This window comes from Arachis hypogaea, chromosome 18 (assembly GCF_003086295.3).
Source record: "Arachis hypogaea cultivar Tifrunner chromosome 18, arahy.Tifrunner.gnm2.J5K5, whole genome shotgun sequence".
Classification (NCBI taxonomy): domain Eukaryota; kingdom Viridiplantae; phylum Streptophyta; class Magnoliopsida; order Fabales; family Fabaceae; genus Arachis; species Arachis hypogaea.
In genome coordinates this window covers 8884567-8903236 of record NC_092053.1, presented here as the reverse complement: position 1 = coordinate 8903236, position 18670 = coordinate 8884567, and the positions used below count along the sequence as shown (strand labels likewise).

The window sequence follows — 18670 nt, the reverse complement described above, 5'->3', positions numbered from 1 at the left end:
CTGGTTCCCATGATAAGTGATAACTATAAAGTATAAACCCTTGTACGTAATAGAAGAGAAAATTGTAAATATATGAAGTGCAGACAGAGACCACAAATATAAACAAGTAGAAGCTGACAAATAACGAAGACTTTGACTCGGGCTTGCATGAGTTCTACATAAGCATGCAGGGGTTAAATGTCGCGGCAATTTATTAATTATTTTATATGACCCACGAAGACTAGTACTAGTGCATGTCCAACGCGGTTGCATTAATTAAGAATAAGAATTGCGTTAGAGGAATATGCAGTAAGAAATAAAATGAACAATAATATTTGAGAAAAAAAAATTCTGTCAAAACACTTTAAATTTATTTTATTTGATATTTATTAATTGTCACTATAATTAATATATATTATTTTTTCTAGTATTATTATACAATAAATGTCATTAATTACTACATAGTCAGGTATGATGCTGACATTTACAATGTAAAGTTAGTCTCAAATATAAATAATTTGAATGTGAGCAGCCAGGCATGCATGCATCACATAACATGTCATTCGTTCAAACCTGTGGAAAATATATGCATTATCATCACGTATAAATTTGGGTGGCTGAACAAGGTCTACTAGCAAGTCTTCCATATGTCTTGGATCATGTGATAGATTAGTCCACCACTGAACTTACTGAAATTACAAATAAGTCCTTAAATATGATTTTGTTTTTTTGTTATTTCCTTCATGCAAACTGAAAAGTGGTCCCATACATCATCTGTATTAGGAAGGATCATTAACATTGTGTCATAATTTCTTCACCAGAGAATCAATAAGCAATGAAGGATCACAACTCACAAGCACTATAAAAAATTTCGCCATTATTCTCCTAGCAGAACTAGCAGTAACATGCGAACTACTCTTGTAGTTTTCCTTGTTTCATTGCTGCAATGCACTTCTCAAGTGGTTGTAGCAAAAGATATTATGGAGTCTGGCCAAAACATAACTTCAGAATCTTCATCAAGCTTTCTTGTTTCAGCTGGACAGAGATTTGTACTAGGCTTCTTTCCTCGTCCCGAAAACAAATCAGAAAGTTACCTGGGGATATGGTACAACAGTGATCAAACACAATACCCTGGAAAACAAACAGTGGTATGGGTTGCCAACAGAGACATTCCTGTTGTGAGTTCCAATGTTGGAGTCTTTCATATTGCAGATGATGGAAACCTTGTACTAGAAGATGCATCGAGTAAAGGACGCTATTGGTCCACATCAATAAGCTCTGCATCCACGGCGACGAACAAAACAAGGAGAGTGCAGCTAATGGATTCTGGGAATCTGGTATTGTTCCATGAAGAAGAAGATGGAGATTACATATGGCAAAGCTTCCAACACCCCACAGACACGTTTCTTCCGGGAATGCAGATGGACATGGATGGCATGGAATTAAGGAGTGGAAACTTCACCTTCAAGATGGTTCCAACTCAAAATTATCGGAAGAAGCGTTATGTCATCTACTTGAATGATCAACTCTATTGGGAAAATGATGGACTCAATTCAGATGCACTGAGCCCTGACAAACTCGAATATTTAACTAACTGGACAGAGATCGATATCCCTACGTCTTCACGTACGAAAGGTGTGAATCGGACGATGAAACTTTCAGCCACTATGAACAAATCCAGCACTGGGACCTGGGAAACCTTTTATAAGAAATACATGAACACAAGAATTGTGATGAACTCTTCAGGGGAGATACAGTATCTGAAGTGGGAAGAGGAAGACTCTACAGGTGCAGGATGGACGATGTTATCGAACCAGCCATCGGACAAGTGCCATATATATAATTTTTGCGGCAACTTTAGTAGCTGCGACATTGCAGATGATTTGAGGATCTGCAAATGTTTACCAGGGTTTAAGGAGAATCAGATTCAGAGCGATGAGGGAGGGTCCAGATTCCCAGGATGTAACAGAAGTACACTATCACTGTCTGACAGCAGAGGCATGATGTTCATTAACTTGACCATGGTGAGAGTGACCGCACCAGACTTCAAATCCCCCGCAGAAAGCGAAGATGAATGCCGGATTTCGTGCCTTCACATGCATCTTCCCCGGTGCCAAGCTTATTCGTATAATCGCTCTGTTTCAGATTATGATCGTGTTCCTCTCACATGTGGAATTTGGACACAGGATTTAACTACTCTTCAAGTGGTCCAAGATGATGGTGCTGCTACTGCTTCTCTTTCTGTTCTGGTCAACCGTTCAGATATAGGTATATAATTATTCATGTGTCTCATCCTGTTAGTTTAAGTTTTTGTGTTAGAGAAAGTGTTAAGATTTATACATACGGGTGTCTCTTCCTATAATTTATGTTGTGCAGCACCAAAGGCAAAATCTTGTGAGCCTTGTGGTATATACGTAATTCCTTATCCCCTAAGCACTGGACCAAGCTGTGGGGATGCCACCTACAACAAGTTCATCTGCAACAACTCAACAGGGCAGCTTAACTTCACAATCCCCAGTGGAGAATCGTACCGAGTTACTTGGGTAGACCAAAATACTAGAAGGTTTTACATTCAAACCAGCAATTCTTATCGCTGTGATTCCAGCAGTCAAAATAGAGTCCTTGATCCTCCCTTTAATGTCACCAACTGGTGCTACGGAGCAGATGAAATTGAGGTCAGTTGGGATCCAGCGCCAGAACCCCCCTGTAATCACCTCACAGACTGCAATGGTTGGCCTCATTCAACATGCCGACAAAAATTTCATCCAGGGGAAAAGAGGTGCTTTTGCCATTCAAAATATCACTGGGATGCCTCAACTCTTAGTTGTACTCAAGGTTAGCCACCCTTCTTAACTCTGGCAATTTTCACTTTTTAGAATTTCAGAAAGAAATTTTCATGTTTCTTGGAGAAACGGCTTAACTAAAATGTTAAGTAGTACATCGTGTCAATGAAGGTGTTTTGGCTGCATCATTTTGATGATCTTTATCCTCTTTCCTTGCTTTCACAGGAGAGGAATCAAAAAACCACAAATTGCTATTGGTTGTAACTCTTACAGTCATGCTTTTGCTAGCATTTCCAGTGATATTTGCATATGTATGGAGAATCAAGACAAACCCCAAGATTGGTAAGAACTTTAATTTTGGTTTTGAACATTGAATTACTCACACAACTATATTCTTCTTAGATGCTAATCAAAATGAGCTATGGAATTCAGACAGGGCGAACATTCTAATACAGGAGAGCTTGCATGATAGTGAAAGACAAGTCAAAGGTTTGATAGGTTTGGGAGGTTTAGAAGACAAACACAGTGAAAGCATTGAAGTGCCTTTTTATACTTACAGAAGCATTGTAGCAGCTACTGATAATTTCTCTGAGTCAAACAAGCTTGGAAGAGGAGGTTATGGACCAGTCTACAAGGTTATTTAATTTTTCTTAGTTCATTTAACATTAGATTTCTTGCTAACTCAGCAATGAATCTGTGCAAGATTTTTTCATGACAATAGATTATTGTTGTTCAGGGAAGGTTTCTCGGAGGCCAAGATATTGCTGTAAAAAGGCTTTCAAGTTTTTCAACACAAGGCTTAGAGGAATTCAAAAATGAGATTGTTTTGATTGCCAAACTCCAACATCGGAACCTTGTTAGACTCAGAGGCTATTGCATAAAGGGAGATGAGAAGATTTTACTTTATGAATACATGCCGAACAAGAGCTTGGACTCTTTCATATTTGGTATGTTTCACTTTCACATATTGTATTTTGTAACTTTCAAGAAGTAGAGTTTGATTTTTGTTATCATAAATGTACTAACCTTGATCCTTTTGATGTGTTTTCAAACACTGAAATTAAAGACCGTTCAAGAACTTTACTCCTTGAATGGCCAATGCGGTTTGACATAATCCTAGGCATTGCACGAGGATTGCTTTATCTTCACCAAGACTCTAGACTAAGAATAATTCATAGAGATCTAAAATCTAGCAACATTCTTCTAGATGAGGATATGACTCCAAAGATTTCAGACTTCGGCCTTGCAAAAATATTTGGAGGGAAAGAGACCGAAGCAAGCACAGAGAGAGTTGTGGGAACCTAGTAAGTTTTCTAAGACTAAGCAATTGTAAACATATTGTTCATTAGCCGATATTTACTCATGATTATTAGTTTGCCACATATAACAATCGATTTTTTTTTCTTTTGTAGTGGATATATGGCACCAGAATATGCTTTGGACGGGTATTTTTCAATCAAATCCGATGTTTTCAGCTTTGGTGTAGTCTTATTAGAGATTCTCAGTGGAAAAAAGAACACAGGATTCTTTCAATTCAAACAAACTGCTACCCTTTTGGGATATGTATGTTTACCATATCTTCTAACTCATTGTTATTGTTCTTTTGTTTTGTTTGTTTTGCTGACTGTATTACAATAATGGACATTATCTCAGGCATGGGGACTATGGACAGAGAATAGACTTATGAATTTAATGGATACATCTTTCAGTGGAACTTGCAATGAGAATCAATTTACGAAGTGTGCACAAATTGCACTCTTGTGTGTGCAAGATGAACCAGGTGATCGACCAACCATGTCAACTGTTGTGACAATGCTTGATAGCGAAATTGCAACCATCCCTATTCCTACGCAACCAACATTTTATGCAATTAGAAGGACTACAAGCACTACTGCATCTTCTTCGAGCAGACCAGAAACAACCATGCAAATTGAGAGCAGTTATCAAGAAGGGAGATAGATAGTACATGGTGGATTAGACTCTAATATGGTAGAAAATAGAATCATGAAAAGTTATGGTATATAGGGTTTAAAGAAAATAGAATCATGAAAAATTTAAGCTATAGCTGTGTGCTTATAAGAAGAGCAATGTTGATTCCTCTGCAAGGAACCTATGGAGGTGCAGAAATCCACATATTTGGCACATTGTGCCATTTCTCTTCTATCTCTGCAAATACTAACAAACTGTAATTGGTTAAATATCAACTTTTAGTATGAATTTGCCGAAATATAATATGTGAAACGTGTTAATACAAAGAGATTCATTGTCCTGTGAAATAAGATAGTTGAAAATAAGCTAATGGAAGTTTGTGTATAATGGTTCAAAACATATTTTGTACAAGAACACAGGTTCAAGTTATATATACTATTGTAAGATCTTTTTTGGCAAGTAATTTGTTGTAAACACCAATAAATTGACTAGTTTTGAAGCCACTTAAACTTTTTTCAAATAAACAGAAAGTTAAAAGCACTCATCGAACGAAAAACCTCTCACCAAGGAACACCGAAACCATTGTTTTTCTAGCATAACTTAGTCAACTGCACAGTTCCAAAGGAGTAACAAGAGCTCTCTAGAGACGAGGTTTTACAAAGGTTAAGATATATCAATGATTGAGACTATTATCAAGATTTAGGTACCCGATTAGCCACTGCAAGCATACTTGTTTTAAATAGTATCTCTTCTTTTTCTTTAGCTAATTAATTTTTTACTACTCCATAAAATATTGTAGCTACACTTGCTAGCTGCTAGCATCTCACCCGACGACTTTGACTTGTATTTGTATAGCACCAAGAGAGGTAAGGCATAGTATCAGTCATAATTGACTAAGTCAACTTGTTGAATTGTTTATTTATATTGGCAGCAAAAAGCTAAGGAGTAAAGACACATGTCGTAGACAATTTCTTGGATTCAGAAGTCACAAGTATATTTTGTTATTATTATATGAAAAGTTGGAACTGAGGATTATGTATCTTATTGTTTCTACATGGGTCAATTGTGAAAGTGATATTTTGGAGAGAAAAAAATGGAACCTTTTCCCACATTGTTATTACTTATTATACTTTGTTAGATACTTAACTGATGAGGTGGAAAACAAATTACAAATATACAAATCAAACTTATAATAGGAGGAAAATAATTATTAATGACCAATAAATAATGAGAGATTCTGAACTTTGAATAGTATTTTTTCAACCATTGATGAATGTCCCCCCAGTTGAGTGCTGTTAGGTTTAAAAACAAAGTAGTTTCCATGACAATCAATGAATGAAATGAAATGATGATAACTAACATGAGAACAATCACTCTTCTTCTTCTTCTACTCTTCCTCCTCTATGATTTTTTGCAGGCGCATTCTGCACAAGATACTCTAATCACCGGCCAAAGCATACCTAGAACTACAAAAGTTCTTGCTTCAGCTGGTGAAAAATTCGTACTAGGCTTCTTCTCTCCTCTGGAAAACCCAAGTCAAAGTTACCTCGGAATATGGTACAACACCAACAGAACTTACCCAGGAAAAACAGTAATGGTTTGGGTTGCAAATAGAGACAATCCTGTTCTGGGTTCCAATGGTGGAGGAGTCTTCCAAATTGCACAAGATGGAAATCTTCTAGTCACAAATGAATCAGGGTCAACGTTCTGGTCTTCTAAACTTGATAAATCCAGTTCCAATAACAGAACAGTCAAGTTAACCGACTCTGGGAACTTAGTGTTGTTCCAGCATGATGATGATGGCAATGGAACAAGCTACATAATTTGGCAAAGCTTTCAAGACCCAACAGACACGTTTCTTCCCGGAATGGAAATAGACAGATCCATGGAACTTACTTCTTGGAGATACGACGGCATTGGCGGTGGAAGAGAGAGCTTCTTCACCTTCAAGATGTCTCAAACAGGAAACAACCGTTTCAGAATCATGGATGGCCAAAACCAACTTCACTGGGAGAATGATGGACTCAATTCCGATGATTTGTCCCCTGATGTGCTTGACTACTTGACAAACTTCACCGGTGCAGAAAATCGTCGATCCAAGTATGTCAACACAAACACTTCGAAATCGTTGTACTATTTATACCAAGACACAAGGATCGTGATGAACTCTACAGGAGAGTTACAATTTTGGAAGTGGGAAAAATCTGAATGGATCATGCAATGGAAGCAGCCTTCAAGCATATGCAAGATACACAATTTCTGTGGTACCTTTAGCAGCTGCAACGTCCATGATTGGATGCCATGCAAGTGTTTGCCAGGGTTTAGGCTCGCTTCAGAGTATGAAACTCAGAGCTATGAAATGGGGATGAAATTCCCAGGATGTGTGAGAAAGTCAGAATCCCATGGCGACAATAGAGACATGGTGTTCCTCAATTTACCTAACATAAGACTCGATGAGTTAGATCAAAAGGAATATAACACAGAGACTGAAGCAGAATGCAAGTTTTTGTGCTTTAACATGTCTCATCCACAGTGCCAGGCTTATGCATACAACACTTCTAACAACTATCGTGTCGTTACTTCTTCTTCGTGTCAGATTTGGACAAATGATTTAACTACTCTTCAAGTAGACCAAGTCGCTGGTGGTGATCTTGCTGTTCTTGTCAAGAGTTCAGATATAGGTAAATTTTACATGATTTGGCAACCAAAATTGTAACAAGTTGAACTGAGCCTGAAGTGTATATATTTCTGTGCAGGGCGAACAGTGGCATGTAATCCTTGCGGAATATATACAATTCCTTATCCGCTAAGTACAGGGCCAAACTGTGGAGACCCGGAATACTATAAGTTCAATTGCAGCTACTCAACAGGGCAGGTAAGTTTCATGATGCCCGGAGGACAATTGAAAAGAGTTACTTGGATCGACGAAAATGCCAGAAAGTTTTACATCGAAACGGATGATACATATCATTGTGATTACATCTATCAAAATGAAAAACCTGATCCTCCATTTGATGTGACTAACTGGTGCTTTAAAGAGGATCAAATAGAGATCAGTTGGCAACCGCCACTCGAACGACCTTGTAACGAGCCTAATGACTGCAGGGGTTTTCCCCATTCAAGATGCATGCCAACAATTGAAGGGAAAAACAAGTGCCTTTGTGATCCAAAATATCAATGGAATTCCTCAATTTCAAATTGTATGCAAGGTTAGGTTTCTATCCTATGTAATCTCAAGGTTAGATGAATCATTTATGCTAGGCTGCTAGGCTAAGACATTAGTCCAGAAATTTTGGGGTTCTACATTATAATTATTCTATGCATTTTATTTACTTCATTGCACAGATGAGAAATCAAAAAATCATTTGAGGGACCGAGTACATTTGATTCTCATAGTAACTCTTGCTGGTGTGATTTTTCTAGCAAGCACAATGGTATTTGCTTATGTGAGGAGAAAAAAAGTGATAGGTAAAAATTTTTGGTTTTGCACTTTCAATTATTCACACACATCTCATCTTCATAATGATCATAATTCATCTCTGTATTGAGTTCAGACAGGGAAAACATTCAAATTCAGGAGAGCTTGTATGACACTGAAAGGCATGTTAAAGCTTTAATTGGTTTGGGACGTTTAGAAGAAAAAGACAGTAAAGGGATTGAAGTGCCATTTTACACTTTTGGAAGCATTGTAGCAGCTACTGATAATTTCTCAGATTCAAACAAGCTTGGACAAGGAGGTTATGGACCAGTTTACAAGGTAATTTAGTTAGTTCATTTAACTTTAATTTCTTGCAAACTAAGCAATCAAGCTATGCAAGAGTTTGTCATGACATATGCATGGATTAACTGTTATTTAGGCAAGGTTTCCTGGAGGTCAAGACATTGCAGTAAAAAGGCTTTCAAGTGTTTCTACTCAAGGGTTAGAGGAGTTCAAGAATGAGACTGTTTTAATTGCCAAACTCCAACATCGGAACCTTGTTAGACTCAGAGGCTACTGTGTAAAAGGGGATGAAAAAATCTTACTCTATGAATATATGCCAAACAAAAGTTTGGACTCATTTATATTTGGTATATCTCACATGGTCCATTATGTAACTTACAGGAAGTAAATCTTAATTTTTGTTTTCATAAATTATTAACCTTGTTTCTTTGAACATCCATGTGGTAGATCGGACACGAACTCTGCTCCTGAACTGGCAAATGCGATTTGACATAATTTTGGGCATTGCACGAGGATTGCTATATCTTCACCAAGACTCTATACTAAGAGTAATTCATAGAGATCTAAAAACTAGCAACATTCTTTTAGACATGGATATGACACCAAAGATTTCAGATTTTGGACTTGCAAAAATATTTGGAGGAAAAGAAACTGAAGCAAGCACAGAGAGAGTCATGGGAACATAGTAAGTTCTCCAAGACTATGCAATTGTAATCATAACATATTTTATCAGAAGATATTTACACATGGAGATTAGTTTTGTGACATGTTACAATAAATCTTTTTTCAGTGGATATATGGCACCAGAGTATGCTTTGGATGGATTTTTCTCAATCAAATCTGATGTTTTCAGTTTTGGTGTAGTCATATTAGAGATTCTAAGTGGAAAAAAGAACACAGGATTCTATCAATTCAAACAAACTGTTACCCTTTTGGGATATGTATGTTTTTCGTATCTTACAGTACTCTTTGTTATTGTTCTTTTGTTTTGTTGTTATGCTGACTTGATTACAATAATGGACATTATCTCAGGCATGGGGATTATGGACAGAGAATAGGCTTACGGATTTAATGGATGCATCTTTCAGTGGAAATTGCAACGAGAATCAATTTATCAAGTGTTCACAAATTGCACTCTTGTGTGTGCAAGATGAACCAGGTGATCGACCAACCATGTCAAATGTTGTGACAATGCTTGATAGCGAGATTGCAACCATCCCTATTCCTACACAACCAACATTTTATGCAGTTAGAAGGACTAGGAGCACTACTGCTTCTTCTTCAAGCAAACCAGAGACAACTATGCCAGTTGAGAGCAGTTATCAAGAAGGAAGATAGATATAGTACATGGTGGATTAGACTAAAATATGATAGAAAATTCTTTGAAAGATTAATTTAAGATGCTCTTTGGATCATGAAATTTATCTTGATATGATCCTTTTCGCTGATTATCGTGTAAGGTTTAAGCTAAATAAACGTTAGAAAAAGAAAGAAAGATAAAATGTAAAGAAAATGGAATCACACAAATTTAAGCTATGACTAGTGTGCTCATTTATTGAAGATTTCAGGAAAAGAAATTAGATTTTGTGCAAAAGTTACATCAACAAAGCTTGAAGAACTTAAGAAACTTGATAGTGAAAGTACATTGTTGCATGAAAGTAAAAAGGCTAAGTCAATTCCTCTTCCACCCTTATCTAATGCAAGTGAACTTGATTCAAGAAAAAGAAGAGCTACTGGACCTTTAGAGAAAGCTTTTAATGTGAATGCAAGGGAGACTCTAGATTTACATATTGCTAGAATATTTTTTCATTTGGATTACCTTTTCATCTAGCAAAAAATCCGTATTTTGTCAAAGCTTTTTCTTATGCTGCCAATAATTATATTGATGGTTATATTCCTCCTGGATATAATAAATTGAGGACAACTTTGTTTGAGAAAGAGAAGCAACATGTGGAGAGAATGTTAGAACCTACTAAGAATTCATGGAGTGGAAAGGGAGTGAGCATTGTAAGTGATGGATGGAGTGATTCCTGATGAGCAGATAATTTATACGCTTTTTGGCATTATTTTTAGGTAGTTTTTAATATGTTTTAGTCACTTTTTATTATATTTTTATTAGTTTTTAAATAAAAATCACATTTCTAGACTTTACTATGAGTTTATATGTTTTTCTGTGATTTCAGGTAATTTCTGGCTGAAATTGAGAGAGCTGAGCAAAAATCTGATTCAGGCTGAAAAAGGACTGCTGATGCTGTTGGATTCTGACCTCCCTGCACTGGAAATAGATTTTTTGGAGCTATAGAATTCCAATTGGTGCACTCTCAATTGCGTTGGAAAGTAGACATCCAGGGCTTTCCAGAAATATATAATAGTCCATACTTTTCTCAAGGATAGACGACGTAAACTGGCGTTCAACGCCAGTTCCATGTTGCATTCTGGCGTTAAACGCCAGAAACAGGTTACAAGTTGGAGTTAAACGCCAAAAACAGGTTACAACCTGGCGTTTAACTCTAGAAACAGCCTAGGCACGTGTAAAGCTCAAGTCTCAGCCCCAGCACACACCAAGTGGGCCCCAGAAGTGGATTTCTGCACTATCTATCTTAGTTTACTCATTTTCTGTAAACCTAGGTTACTAGTTTAGTATTTAAACAACTTTTAGAGAATTATTTTGCACCTCATGACATTTTTAGATCTGAACTTTATACTCTTTGACGGCATGAGTCTCTAAACTCCATTGTTGGGGGTGAAGAGCTCTGCTGTGTCTCGATGAATTAACGCAATTATGTCTGTTTTCTATTCAAACACGCTTGTTTCTATCTAAGATGTTCATTCGCACTTCAATATGATGAATGTGATGATCCGTGACACTCATCACCATTCTCAATCTATGAACGCGTGTCTGACAACCACTCCTGTTCTACCTTCGATTAAATGAGTATCTCTTGGATTCCTTAATCAGAATCTTCGTGGTATAAGCTAGAATCCATTGGCAGCATTCTTGAGAATCCGGAAAGTCTAAACTTTGTCTGTGGTATTCCGAGTAGGATTCAGGGATTGAATGACTGTGACGAGCTTCAAACTCACAAGGGTTGGACGTAGTGATAGATACAAAAGGATCAATAGATCCTATTCCAGCATGAGTGAGAACCGACAGATGATTAGCCGTGCGATGACAGCGCACCTGGACCATTTTCACTGAGAGGACGGATGGTAGCCATTGACAACGGTGATCCACCAACACACAGCTTGTCATAGGAGGAACCTTGCGTGCGTGAAGAAGAAGACAGGGGGAAAGCAGAGATTCAGAAGACAAAGCATCTCCAAAACTCCAACATATTCTCCATTACTGCATAACAAGTATTTAATTCATGCTCTTTTATTTTTCGCAATCCAAACTGATAATTATAATTGATATCCTGACTAAGAATTACAAGATAACCATAGATTGCTTCAAGCCAACAATCTCCGTGGGATTCGACCCTTACTCACGTAAGGTATTACTTGGACGACCCAGTGCACTTGCTGGTTAGTGGTACGAGATGTGAAAAGTGTGATTTACAATTCGTACACCAATCTCCAAAGGAGGCCTCTTCTTAATTTTATGGATGTAACTGAAAGTGGGCCTATGTTTTTGAAAGCTGTAGATTGTGCAGATGAGATCAAAGACAAGGATTATGTTGCAAAGCAAATAAGAGATGTGATAAGAGAAGTCGGTCTCTCAAATGTAGTGCAGATTGTGACTGATAATGCGCCGGTTTGTAAAGCGGCTGGTTTATTGATTGAAGCTGAATTTTCATCTGTTTTTTGGACTCTTTGTGTTGTTCATACCCTCAACCTTGCTTTAAAGGACATTTGTGCAGCTAAGCATACAGAGAAGAATAATTTTGTCTATAAAAACGCTCATGGATTACTCAAATTGCTGACGATGCTTCTTTTATAAAAAATTTTATTGTTAATCATCATATGAGGTTATCTATTTTCAATGAATTTAATACATTGAAGTTGCTTAATGTTGCTCCTACTCGATTTGCTTCTACTATTGTGATGCTCAAAAGATTTAGGTTGTTAAAGTAAGGCCTCAAAGAGATGGTTATAAGTGAGAAGTGGTCTTCATACAAGGAAGGTAATATTGGCAGAGCTGAGGTTGTTACAGAAAAGATTTTGAGTGAAAATTGGTGGCAAAAAATTGATTATATTTTTGCTTTCACAAATCCTATTTATGATGTTTTAAGAAGTACAGACACAGATGCACCTACTCTTCATTTAGTCCATGAGATGTGGGATTCAATGATCAAGAAAGTAAAAAGTGCTATATATCTCTATGAAAGAAAAGATGAACAAGAGTCATCGTCCTTCTACGATGTTGTGCACTCAATATTAGTTCAAAGATGGACAAAAAGTAGCACACCTTTTCATTGTTTAGCACATTCATTGAATCCAAGGTAACTTTTTACATTTATTGTTTATAACTTTTATTTATAAGTAAAGATAATTGAATCATTATTAATTTATGCTTAAACACTAATTATATAGGTATTATAGCCACCAATGGTTGAGAGAAGATCTTACACGAGTTTCTCCTCATCAAGATATTGAGATCACTAATGAGAGAGTTAAATGCTTGAAGAGGTATTTTCCTAATGAAGAAGAGAGGAGAAAGGTAAACATTGAATTTGCAAGTTTTTCTGATGGTAGAGGTGTCTTTGATGATTATGACTCTTTGAATGATAGAGGCATAGTTGATGCAAAGTCTTGGTGGCTAATTCATGGTAGTAAAGCAAAATTTCTTCAACCAATTGCTCTTAGGCTACTAGGGCAACCATCTTCATCTTCTTGTTGTGAAAGGAATTGGAGCACATATTTTTTTATCCATTCCCTAAAAAGAAACAAGTTAAAGCCTAATCGTGCAGAAAATTTAGTATTTGTCCACACTAATTTTCGTCTTCTTTCAAGAAAAACTCCACAATATAATAAAGGAGAAACTATGATGTGGGATATTGCTGGAGATGCTTTTTCACCAATTGATGAAGAAAATGGTGTTCTTGAAGTTGCTCACCTTTCTCTTGATGAACCGAAGTTGGAAAGAGTGACTTTTTCTAATGATGAAGATATCAACCATATATGATGGAGAAATAATGACTTTAGATAACTTTTTTTTTTGTGTACATGTGATGTACAAAATTCTTACTATCTCTATTAAGACATAGGAGTTTAGAATTTTATCTTTTGAATACCTATACACTTTAGAAAAAATGCATATCATATGGTTGTTTTTGAAAATATCTCTATTAAGACATATTTCTATTTAAATATATTATATTATTAGTATATGCGTGTCCCCGTGTCCGACAATTTTTTAAAATCCGCGTGTCGCCGTGTCGTGTGTCGTGTCGTGTCCCGTGTCCGTGTCCGTGTTTATGCTTCATAGATTTACAACGACTTGGACTAGCATGGCAGCCAGCAAGTCACGAGTCCTTGTGGGGAGTATTACTTTTTATTTATATATTCATGTTGAAACTAAAGCTAAGTACATACCGGAATATTATGATGGAGGAGGATAACAAATTAATAATACCCAATGTGGTAGTAGGAGAAGGACAATTGTATCAACCTAGCAGTTTGTGTGCAAATTGCAGCTGAAGGAGGATAACAAATTAATAATACCCACATGTTCTATAGCATACCCCATTTTTTGTCATGACATGCATAAAACTACCAAACCTCCATTATTGACCTTAACAGGTAACATGAGAACAATCACTTTCCTCTTCCTCTTCTATCTGCAGTTGCCATGCTCCTTTAAGTCCTGTTTGGCAAGAGATTTCTTAAATCCTGGCCAAAACATAACTGGAACTACAAGTGTTCTTGTTTCAGCTGGACAAAGATTTGTATTAGGCTTCTTTTCTCCTGCTGGAAACCCAACAGAGACTTACCTTGGAATATGGTACTACCAATCACAGACCTTCTCATCAGAACTGCCGACAGTGGTATGGGTGGCCAATAGAGACAAACCAATCTTGAATTCCCATGTTGGAGTGTTCCAAATTGCAGGTGATGGAAACCTTGTGGTCAAAGACAAAGACGGATCATCAAGCAAGAGTTATTACTGGTCCTCTGAACTTGAAGGGTCTTCATCAAGAAACAGGACAGTGAAGCTAATGGATTCAGGGAACCTAGTATTGTTCCAAAACGATGAGAATATATGGCAGAGTTTCCAACACCCCACAGACACGTTTCTTCCGGGTATGAAAATGGACACAACCATGGAACTAACTTGTTGGAGTGGTGACAGTGATCCACGACCTGGGAACTTCACCTTCAAGATCATGTCTCAAACAGCAGGGGACAACCCTCGTTACATAATCTTGAAAAACAATAAGCTCTATTGGGAGAGTAGTGGACAAAACGAAGACTTGAATCCAGATTCAGAGTTTGATGCTGTAGCTTACTTTTTGAGCAACTTCAGCTCTTCAACGAAACAAGGTAATCTGAGTCCTACGAACTACGAGAATAAAAGGCTATTGATGAATTCAACTGGGGAGCTTCAGTTTCGAACAAGAGAGGGTTTCCAAGGTGATTGGTCCTTTTTCTGGAAAGCTCCACAGAGCTTCTGCGACTCATACAATGCTTGCGGCAACTTCTCCACCTGCAAAGACAACAACGGGGAGCGATGCAAGTGTTTACCGGGATTTAACCAAGTTAGCGGAAGTAACTATTGTGCTAGAAAATCAGCGGCATCATCGTGGTGTGGAGAAGGCATAAGGTTCTTGAATTTGGTGATGGTGAAAGTGCGAAACCCGGATATATATTACACGGAAGCAAATGAAAGTGATTGCAAGAACAAGTGCCTTCAAATGTGCCCCAAGTGCCAGGCCTACTCTTATAGTGTTCCTCAGGACACTACAAGGCGTGACCTTAGTTTCTCTACTTGCAGGATTTGGACACACGATTTAATTACACTCCAAGAAGGATACTTTGGCAGAAATCTCTCTGTCCGGGTAGATATATCAGACATAGGTATACTTTCAATATCATGCTTTTTCTTACTCATACATTAATTTCCAACAACCAATTATGATGTTTTGATGAGGCATTGCAGAAGCAACTCCAAGAAGTTGTGAGCCTTGCGGAGCAAACATAGTCCCTTATCCGTTGAGCACTGGACGGAATTGTGGTGATCCACTGTACTTCACTTTCAGTTGCAACCGCTCAACAGGAGACCTTAGTTTCGTACCTACTACGACAAGTGACGGTTACACAGTTATTAGCATTGACGCAGATTCTAGAAAGTTCGTCATCAAAGTCACTTCTGCGGAAACTTATTGTAATCTGCAAACTCGTAACGACAAAACTCTGCAAATTCATTTTCCGTTTAACGTGACTAACGAGTGCCGCACAGAAGATGAAGTAGAGGTTACTTGGCTACCACCTTCTGAACCCATCTGCAATGAATCAGTGGATTGTAAGGGTTGGAACCACTCAACTTGTGAAAAAACAGGAGATTCTAACAGGTGTCTTTGCAATTCAAACTATCGTTGGAATAACGCTTCTCTTAATTGTGATAGTAACGGTAAGCATGTTATTTTGTTGATCACTCATTCTTGCTAATTCACTCAACATACTATGTATAAAATTCACTCAAGCATTCATCCTACTTGATCTTTCTTTTGCAGAAGCAATAGCCATTGCTGGTGGTACAGAACAAAAGGTAAGAAAAGAAAACTCAAAAAGCCAAAAGTCTTTGATTATCGGAGTAACTCTTGGAAGTGTGGTTGTTCTGGCATGTGCTGTAGTTTCTGCTTATTTATGTAGAAGGAAAATAACTTACAAAAAAGGTAACTTTCTTTATAAGAATAGTTTTACAAATGCATTGCATTTAATTATGTATCGTCATAGGATAAAAAATAATTACTTTTCACAATCATCGCCTGAATGATTATCTCAAAAAATAGGAATATGATTGAATGAACCTGTAGCATCAAAATTAAACTCTTTTTCTATTTGAGAAATTTTTCATTCACATAAAGTTGTATCAGCTGCTTTTAATTAAAAAAAAAAAAAAAGCCCATTGTTATCTCTGCCTGTTTACAAATTTTCAGACAAGGATAAAATTCAGAGAAATCGAGGGAGATTTTATGACAGTGAGAGACATGTGAAGGATTTGATGGAGGTTGAAGGATTTGAAGAAAAAGACCATGAAGACATAGAAGTACCATACTTTGATTTTGAGAGCATACTAATAGCAACAGATAACTTCTCTGATGCAAATAAGCTTGGACGAGGTGGTTATGGACCGGTCTACAAGGTGATCAACGAGGCATATATATATAGATCTATCTGTCCATTTTTGTTTAGTTACTTTCTACTTTCTAGCTAATTAAGTTTCGGAGAATGACATAACATGTTATTTGTTTTTTCAGGGTAAGCTTCAAGATGAAGTTGTTGCAGTAAAACGGCTTTCAAGTATTTCATCACAAGGTTTACTTGAGTTTAAGAATGAGGTTGTTTTGATAGCCAAATTACAGCATCGAAATCTTGTAAGGCTAAGAGGCTATTGCATCAAAGGAGAAGAAAAGATTTTACTCTATGAGTATATGCCTAACAAAAGCTTAGACTCATTTATTTTCGGTTAGTCCCAAAGTATATCTATCAGCATGATTTAGTTCATTCCAAATATATCTAGTTCAATTACTAACTGTAACTGCTTTCATTGGCATGCAAATTTGGAATTCTGCAAAGATCCTAAACAAAGTGTACATTTGGATTGGCAAATACGGTTTGACATCATTTTAGGAGTTGCTCGAGGAATATTATACCTTCATCAAGACTCCAGACTAAGAGTAATTCATCGAGATTTAAAAACTAGCAACATTCTTTTGGATAAAATGATGCAACCTAAAATTTCAGATTTTGGCTTGGCAAGAATAGTAGGAGGCAAAGAAACTGAGACGAACACAGAGAGAGTAGTGGGTACTTAGTAAGTTTGAAGCCAGTGATTGGAAAATTGATAGTTTGTATATGTTTTGGCATGATATTATTAATTCATAGTTAAAGATTGCTCTCATGTTAATTACTGACGATTTTTTCTTTTTACAGTGGATATATGTCTCCTGAATATGCATTAGATGGACTCTTTTCGACCAAATCTGATGTTTTCAGCTTTGGTGTAGTCTTATTAGAGATTATAAGTGGAAAAAAGAACACTGGATTTTATCAATCCAGCCAAGTTCCAAGCCTTTTAGGCTACGTAAGTCTCACCCTAGTCCAATAATTTCCCTTCAAATTTCTTTTAGCTATGTAAGTGTGATTACTTATTATTATTTTCTTTCAAGATTGTTGCAGGCCTGGAAACTGTGGACAGAGAATAAGTTGATAGATTTAATGTACATGAGCTTAGTAGAAAGTTGCACTGAGAATCAGTTTATTAGGTGTGCACATGTTGCACTCTTGTGTGTCCAAGATGAACCAGGTGACCGACCAAGCATGTCAAGTGTAGTGACCATGCTCGATAGTGAGACTTCAACCCTTCCAACCCCAAAACAACCAACATTTTTTGCCAGTAGAGGCCAACCCACAACTTCTTCCAGTAAATCAACAGAAATAAATATGCAATTTGAGAGTACCACTCATTATCAGGAAGGTCGATAGAGTAAGAAGGCTCAAGGCATCAAATGATATGTTTTTGCGTCTTCCGTGGATCTGAATCTGCTTTCTAAAGCGTTTGGTTCATTTTTATTGCATTTCTTTGCAGCAAGTCCTAACCTCCAAATTGATCAATGTTTGACGTAACTATTGCCTTGCTAAGGGGTGCATTTTTATTCAAATTGTATTGAGACTATTCACAGGGTAAAACATGAAGAAACAAGGCTTTTCCTTATGCATATCCTTAATAACATTGAAGTTGGTAATGCTCAAATATATAAAAAAGAAAAAAACTAAAAAAGTAATCTTCTCTGCTGTAAAAAATAGACTTTTTTTCCCCTTAAGAACGTAACATGTAAACTCTAAGATGAATGTTAGCTGTGTAATTACACTCTTATGCATGTACACATCTTTTTTAGAGTTTAAGGTGAAAGTTAGGAAAAGAGAAAATGTAAAAAGTTTGTTTTTGAGTTGAAATATTATTATTGTTTGGTGCGGTGCTTGCAGCAGTCACTTTAATTTGCCTCGGTCAATAGCTGAAGCATTGCTTTTAGACTGCATTTGGAAAAGAGATTGAGATTGAGAGACTTAGATTAAATTAAGTCTTTGTATTGTG

At 36.9% G+C, this 18670-nt stretch overlaps 2 protein-coding genes across 2 annotated transcripts; both read left to right on the top strand.

Annotated features, from left to right (window-relative positions):
* Positions 1 to 523: 523 nt before the first annotated feature.
* Positions 524 to 5017, top strand: LOC112769249 (G-type lectin S-receptor-like serine/threonine-protein kinase At4g03230). The gene is made up of 8 exons (XM_025813702.3): positions 524 to 2247; positions 2356 to 2814; positions 2988 to 3104; positions 3195 to 3397; positions 3499 to 3709; positions 3829 to 4066; positions 4175 to 4325; positions 4416 to 5017. Exons 1-8 carry the CDS (start codon positions 885 to 887, stop codon positions 4719 to 4721), a joined length of 3048 nt encoding a protein of 1015 aa, XP_025669487.1. The 5' UTR covers positions 524 to 884; the 3' UTR covers positions 4722 to 5017.
* An 872-nt stretch (positions 5018 to 5889) lies between these two features.
* LOC112769248 (uncharacterized) lies at positions 5890 to 18289 on the top strand. Its single transcript, XM_072224751.1, has 21 exons — positions 5890 to 7372; positions 7448 to 7900; positions 8037 to 8159; positions 8246 to 8448; positions 8549 to 8759; positions 8860 to 9097; positions 9203 to 9353; positions 9445 to 9744; positions 9974 to 10052; positions 10244 to 10435; positions 12057 to 12298; positions 12415 to 12482; positions 12946 to 13498; positions 14031 to 15429; positions 15512 to 15982; positions 16086 to 16247; positions 16512 to 16717; positions 16833 to 17040; positions 17152 to 17389; positions 17509 to 17659; positions 17755 to 18289. Exons 1-21 carry the CDS (start codon positions 6037 to 6039, stop codon positions 18058 to 18060), a joined length of 7290 nt encoding a protein of 2429 aa, XP_072080852.1. The 5' UTR covers positions 5890 to 6036; the 3' UTR covers positions 18061 to 18289.
* Positions 18290 to 18670: the final 381 nt, after the last annotated feature.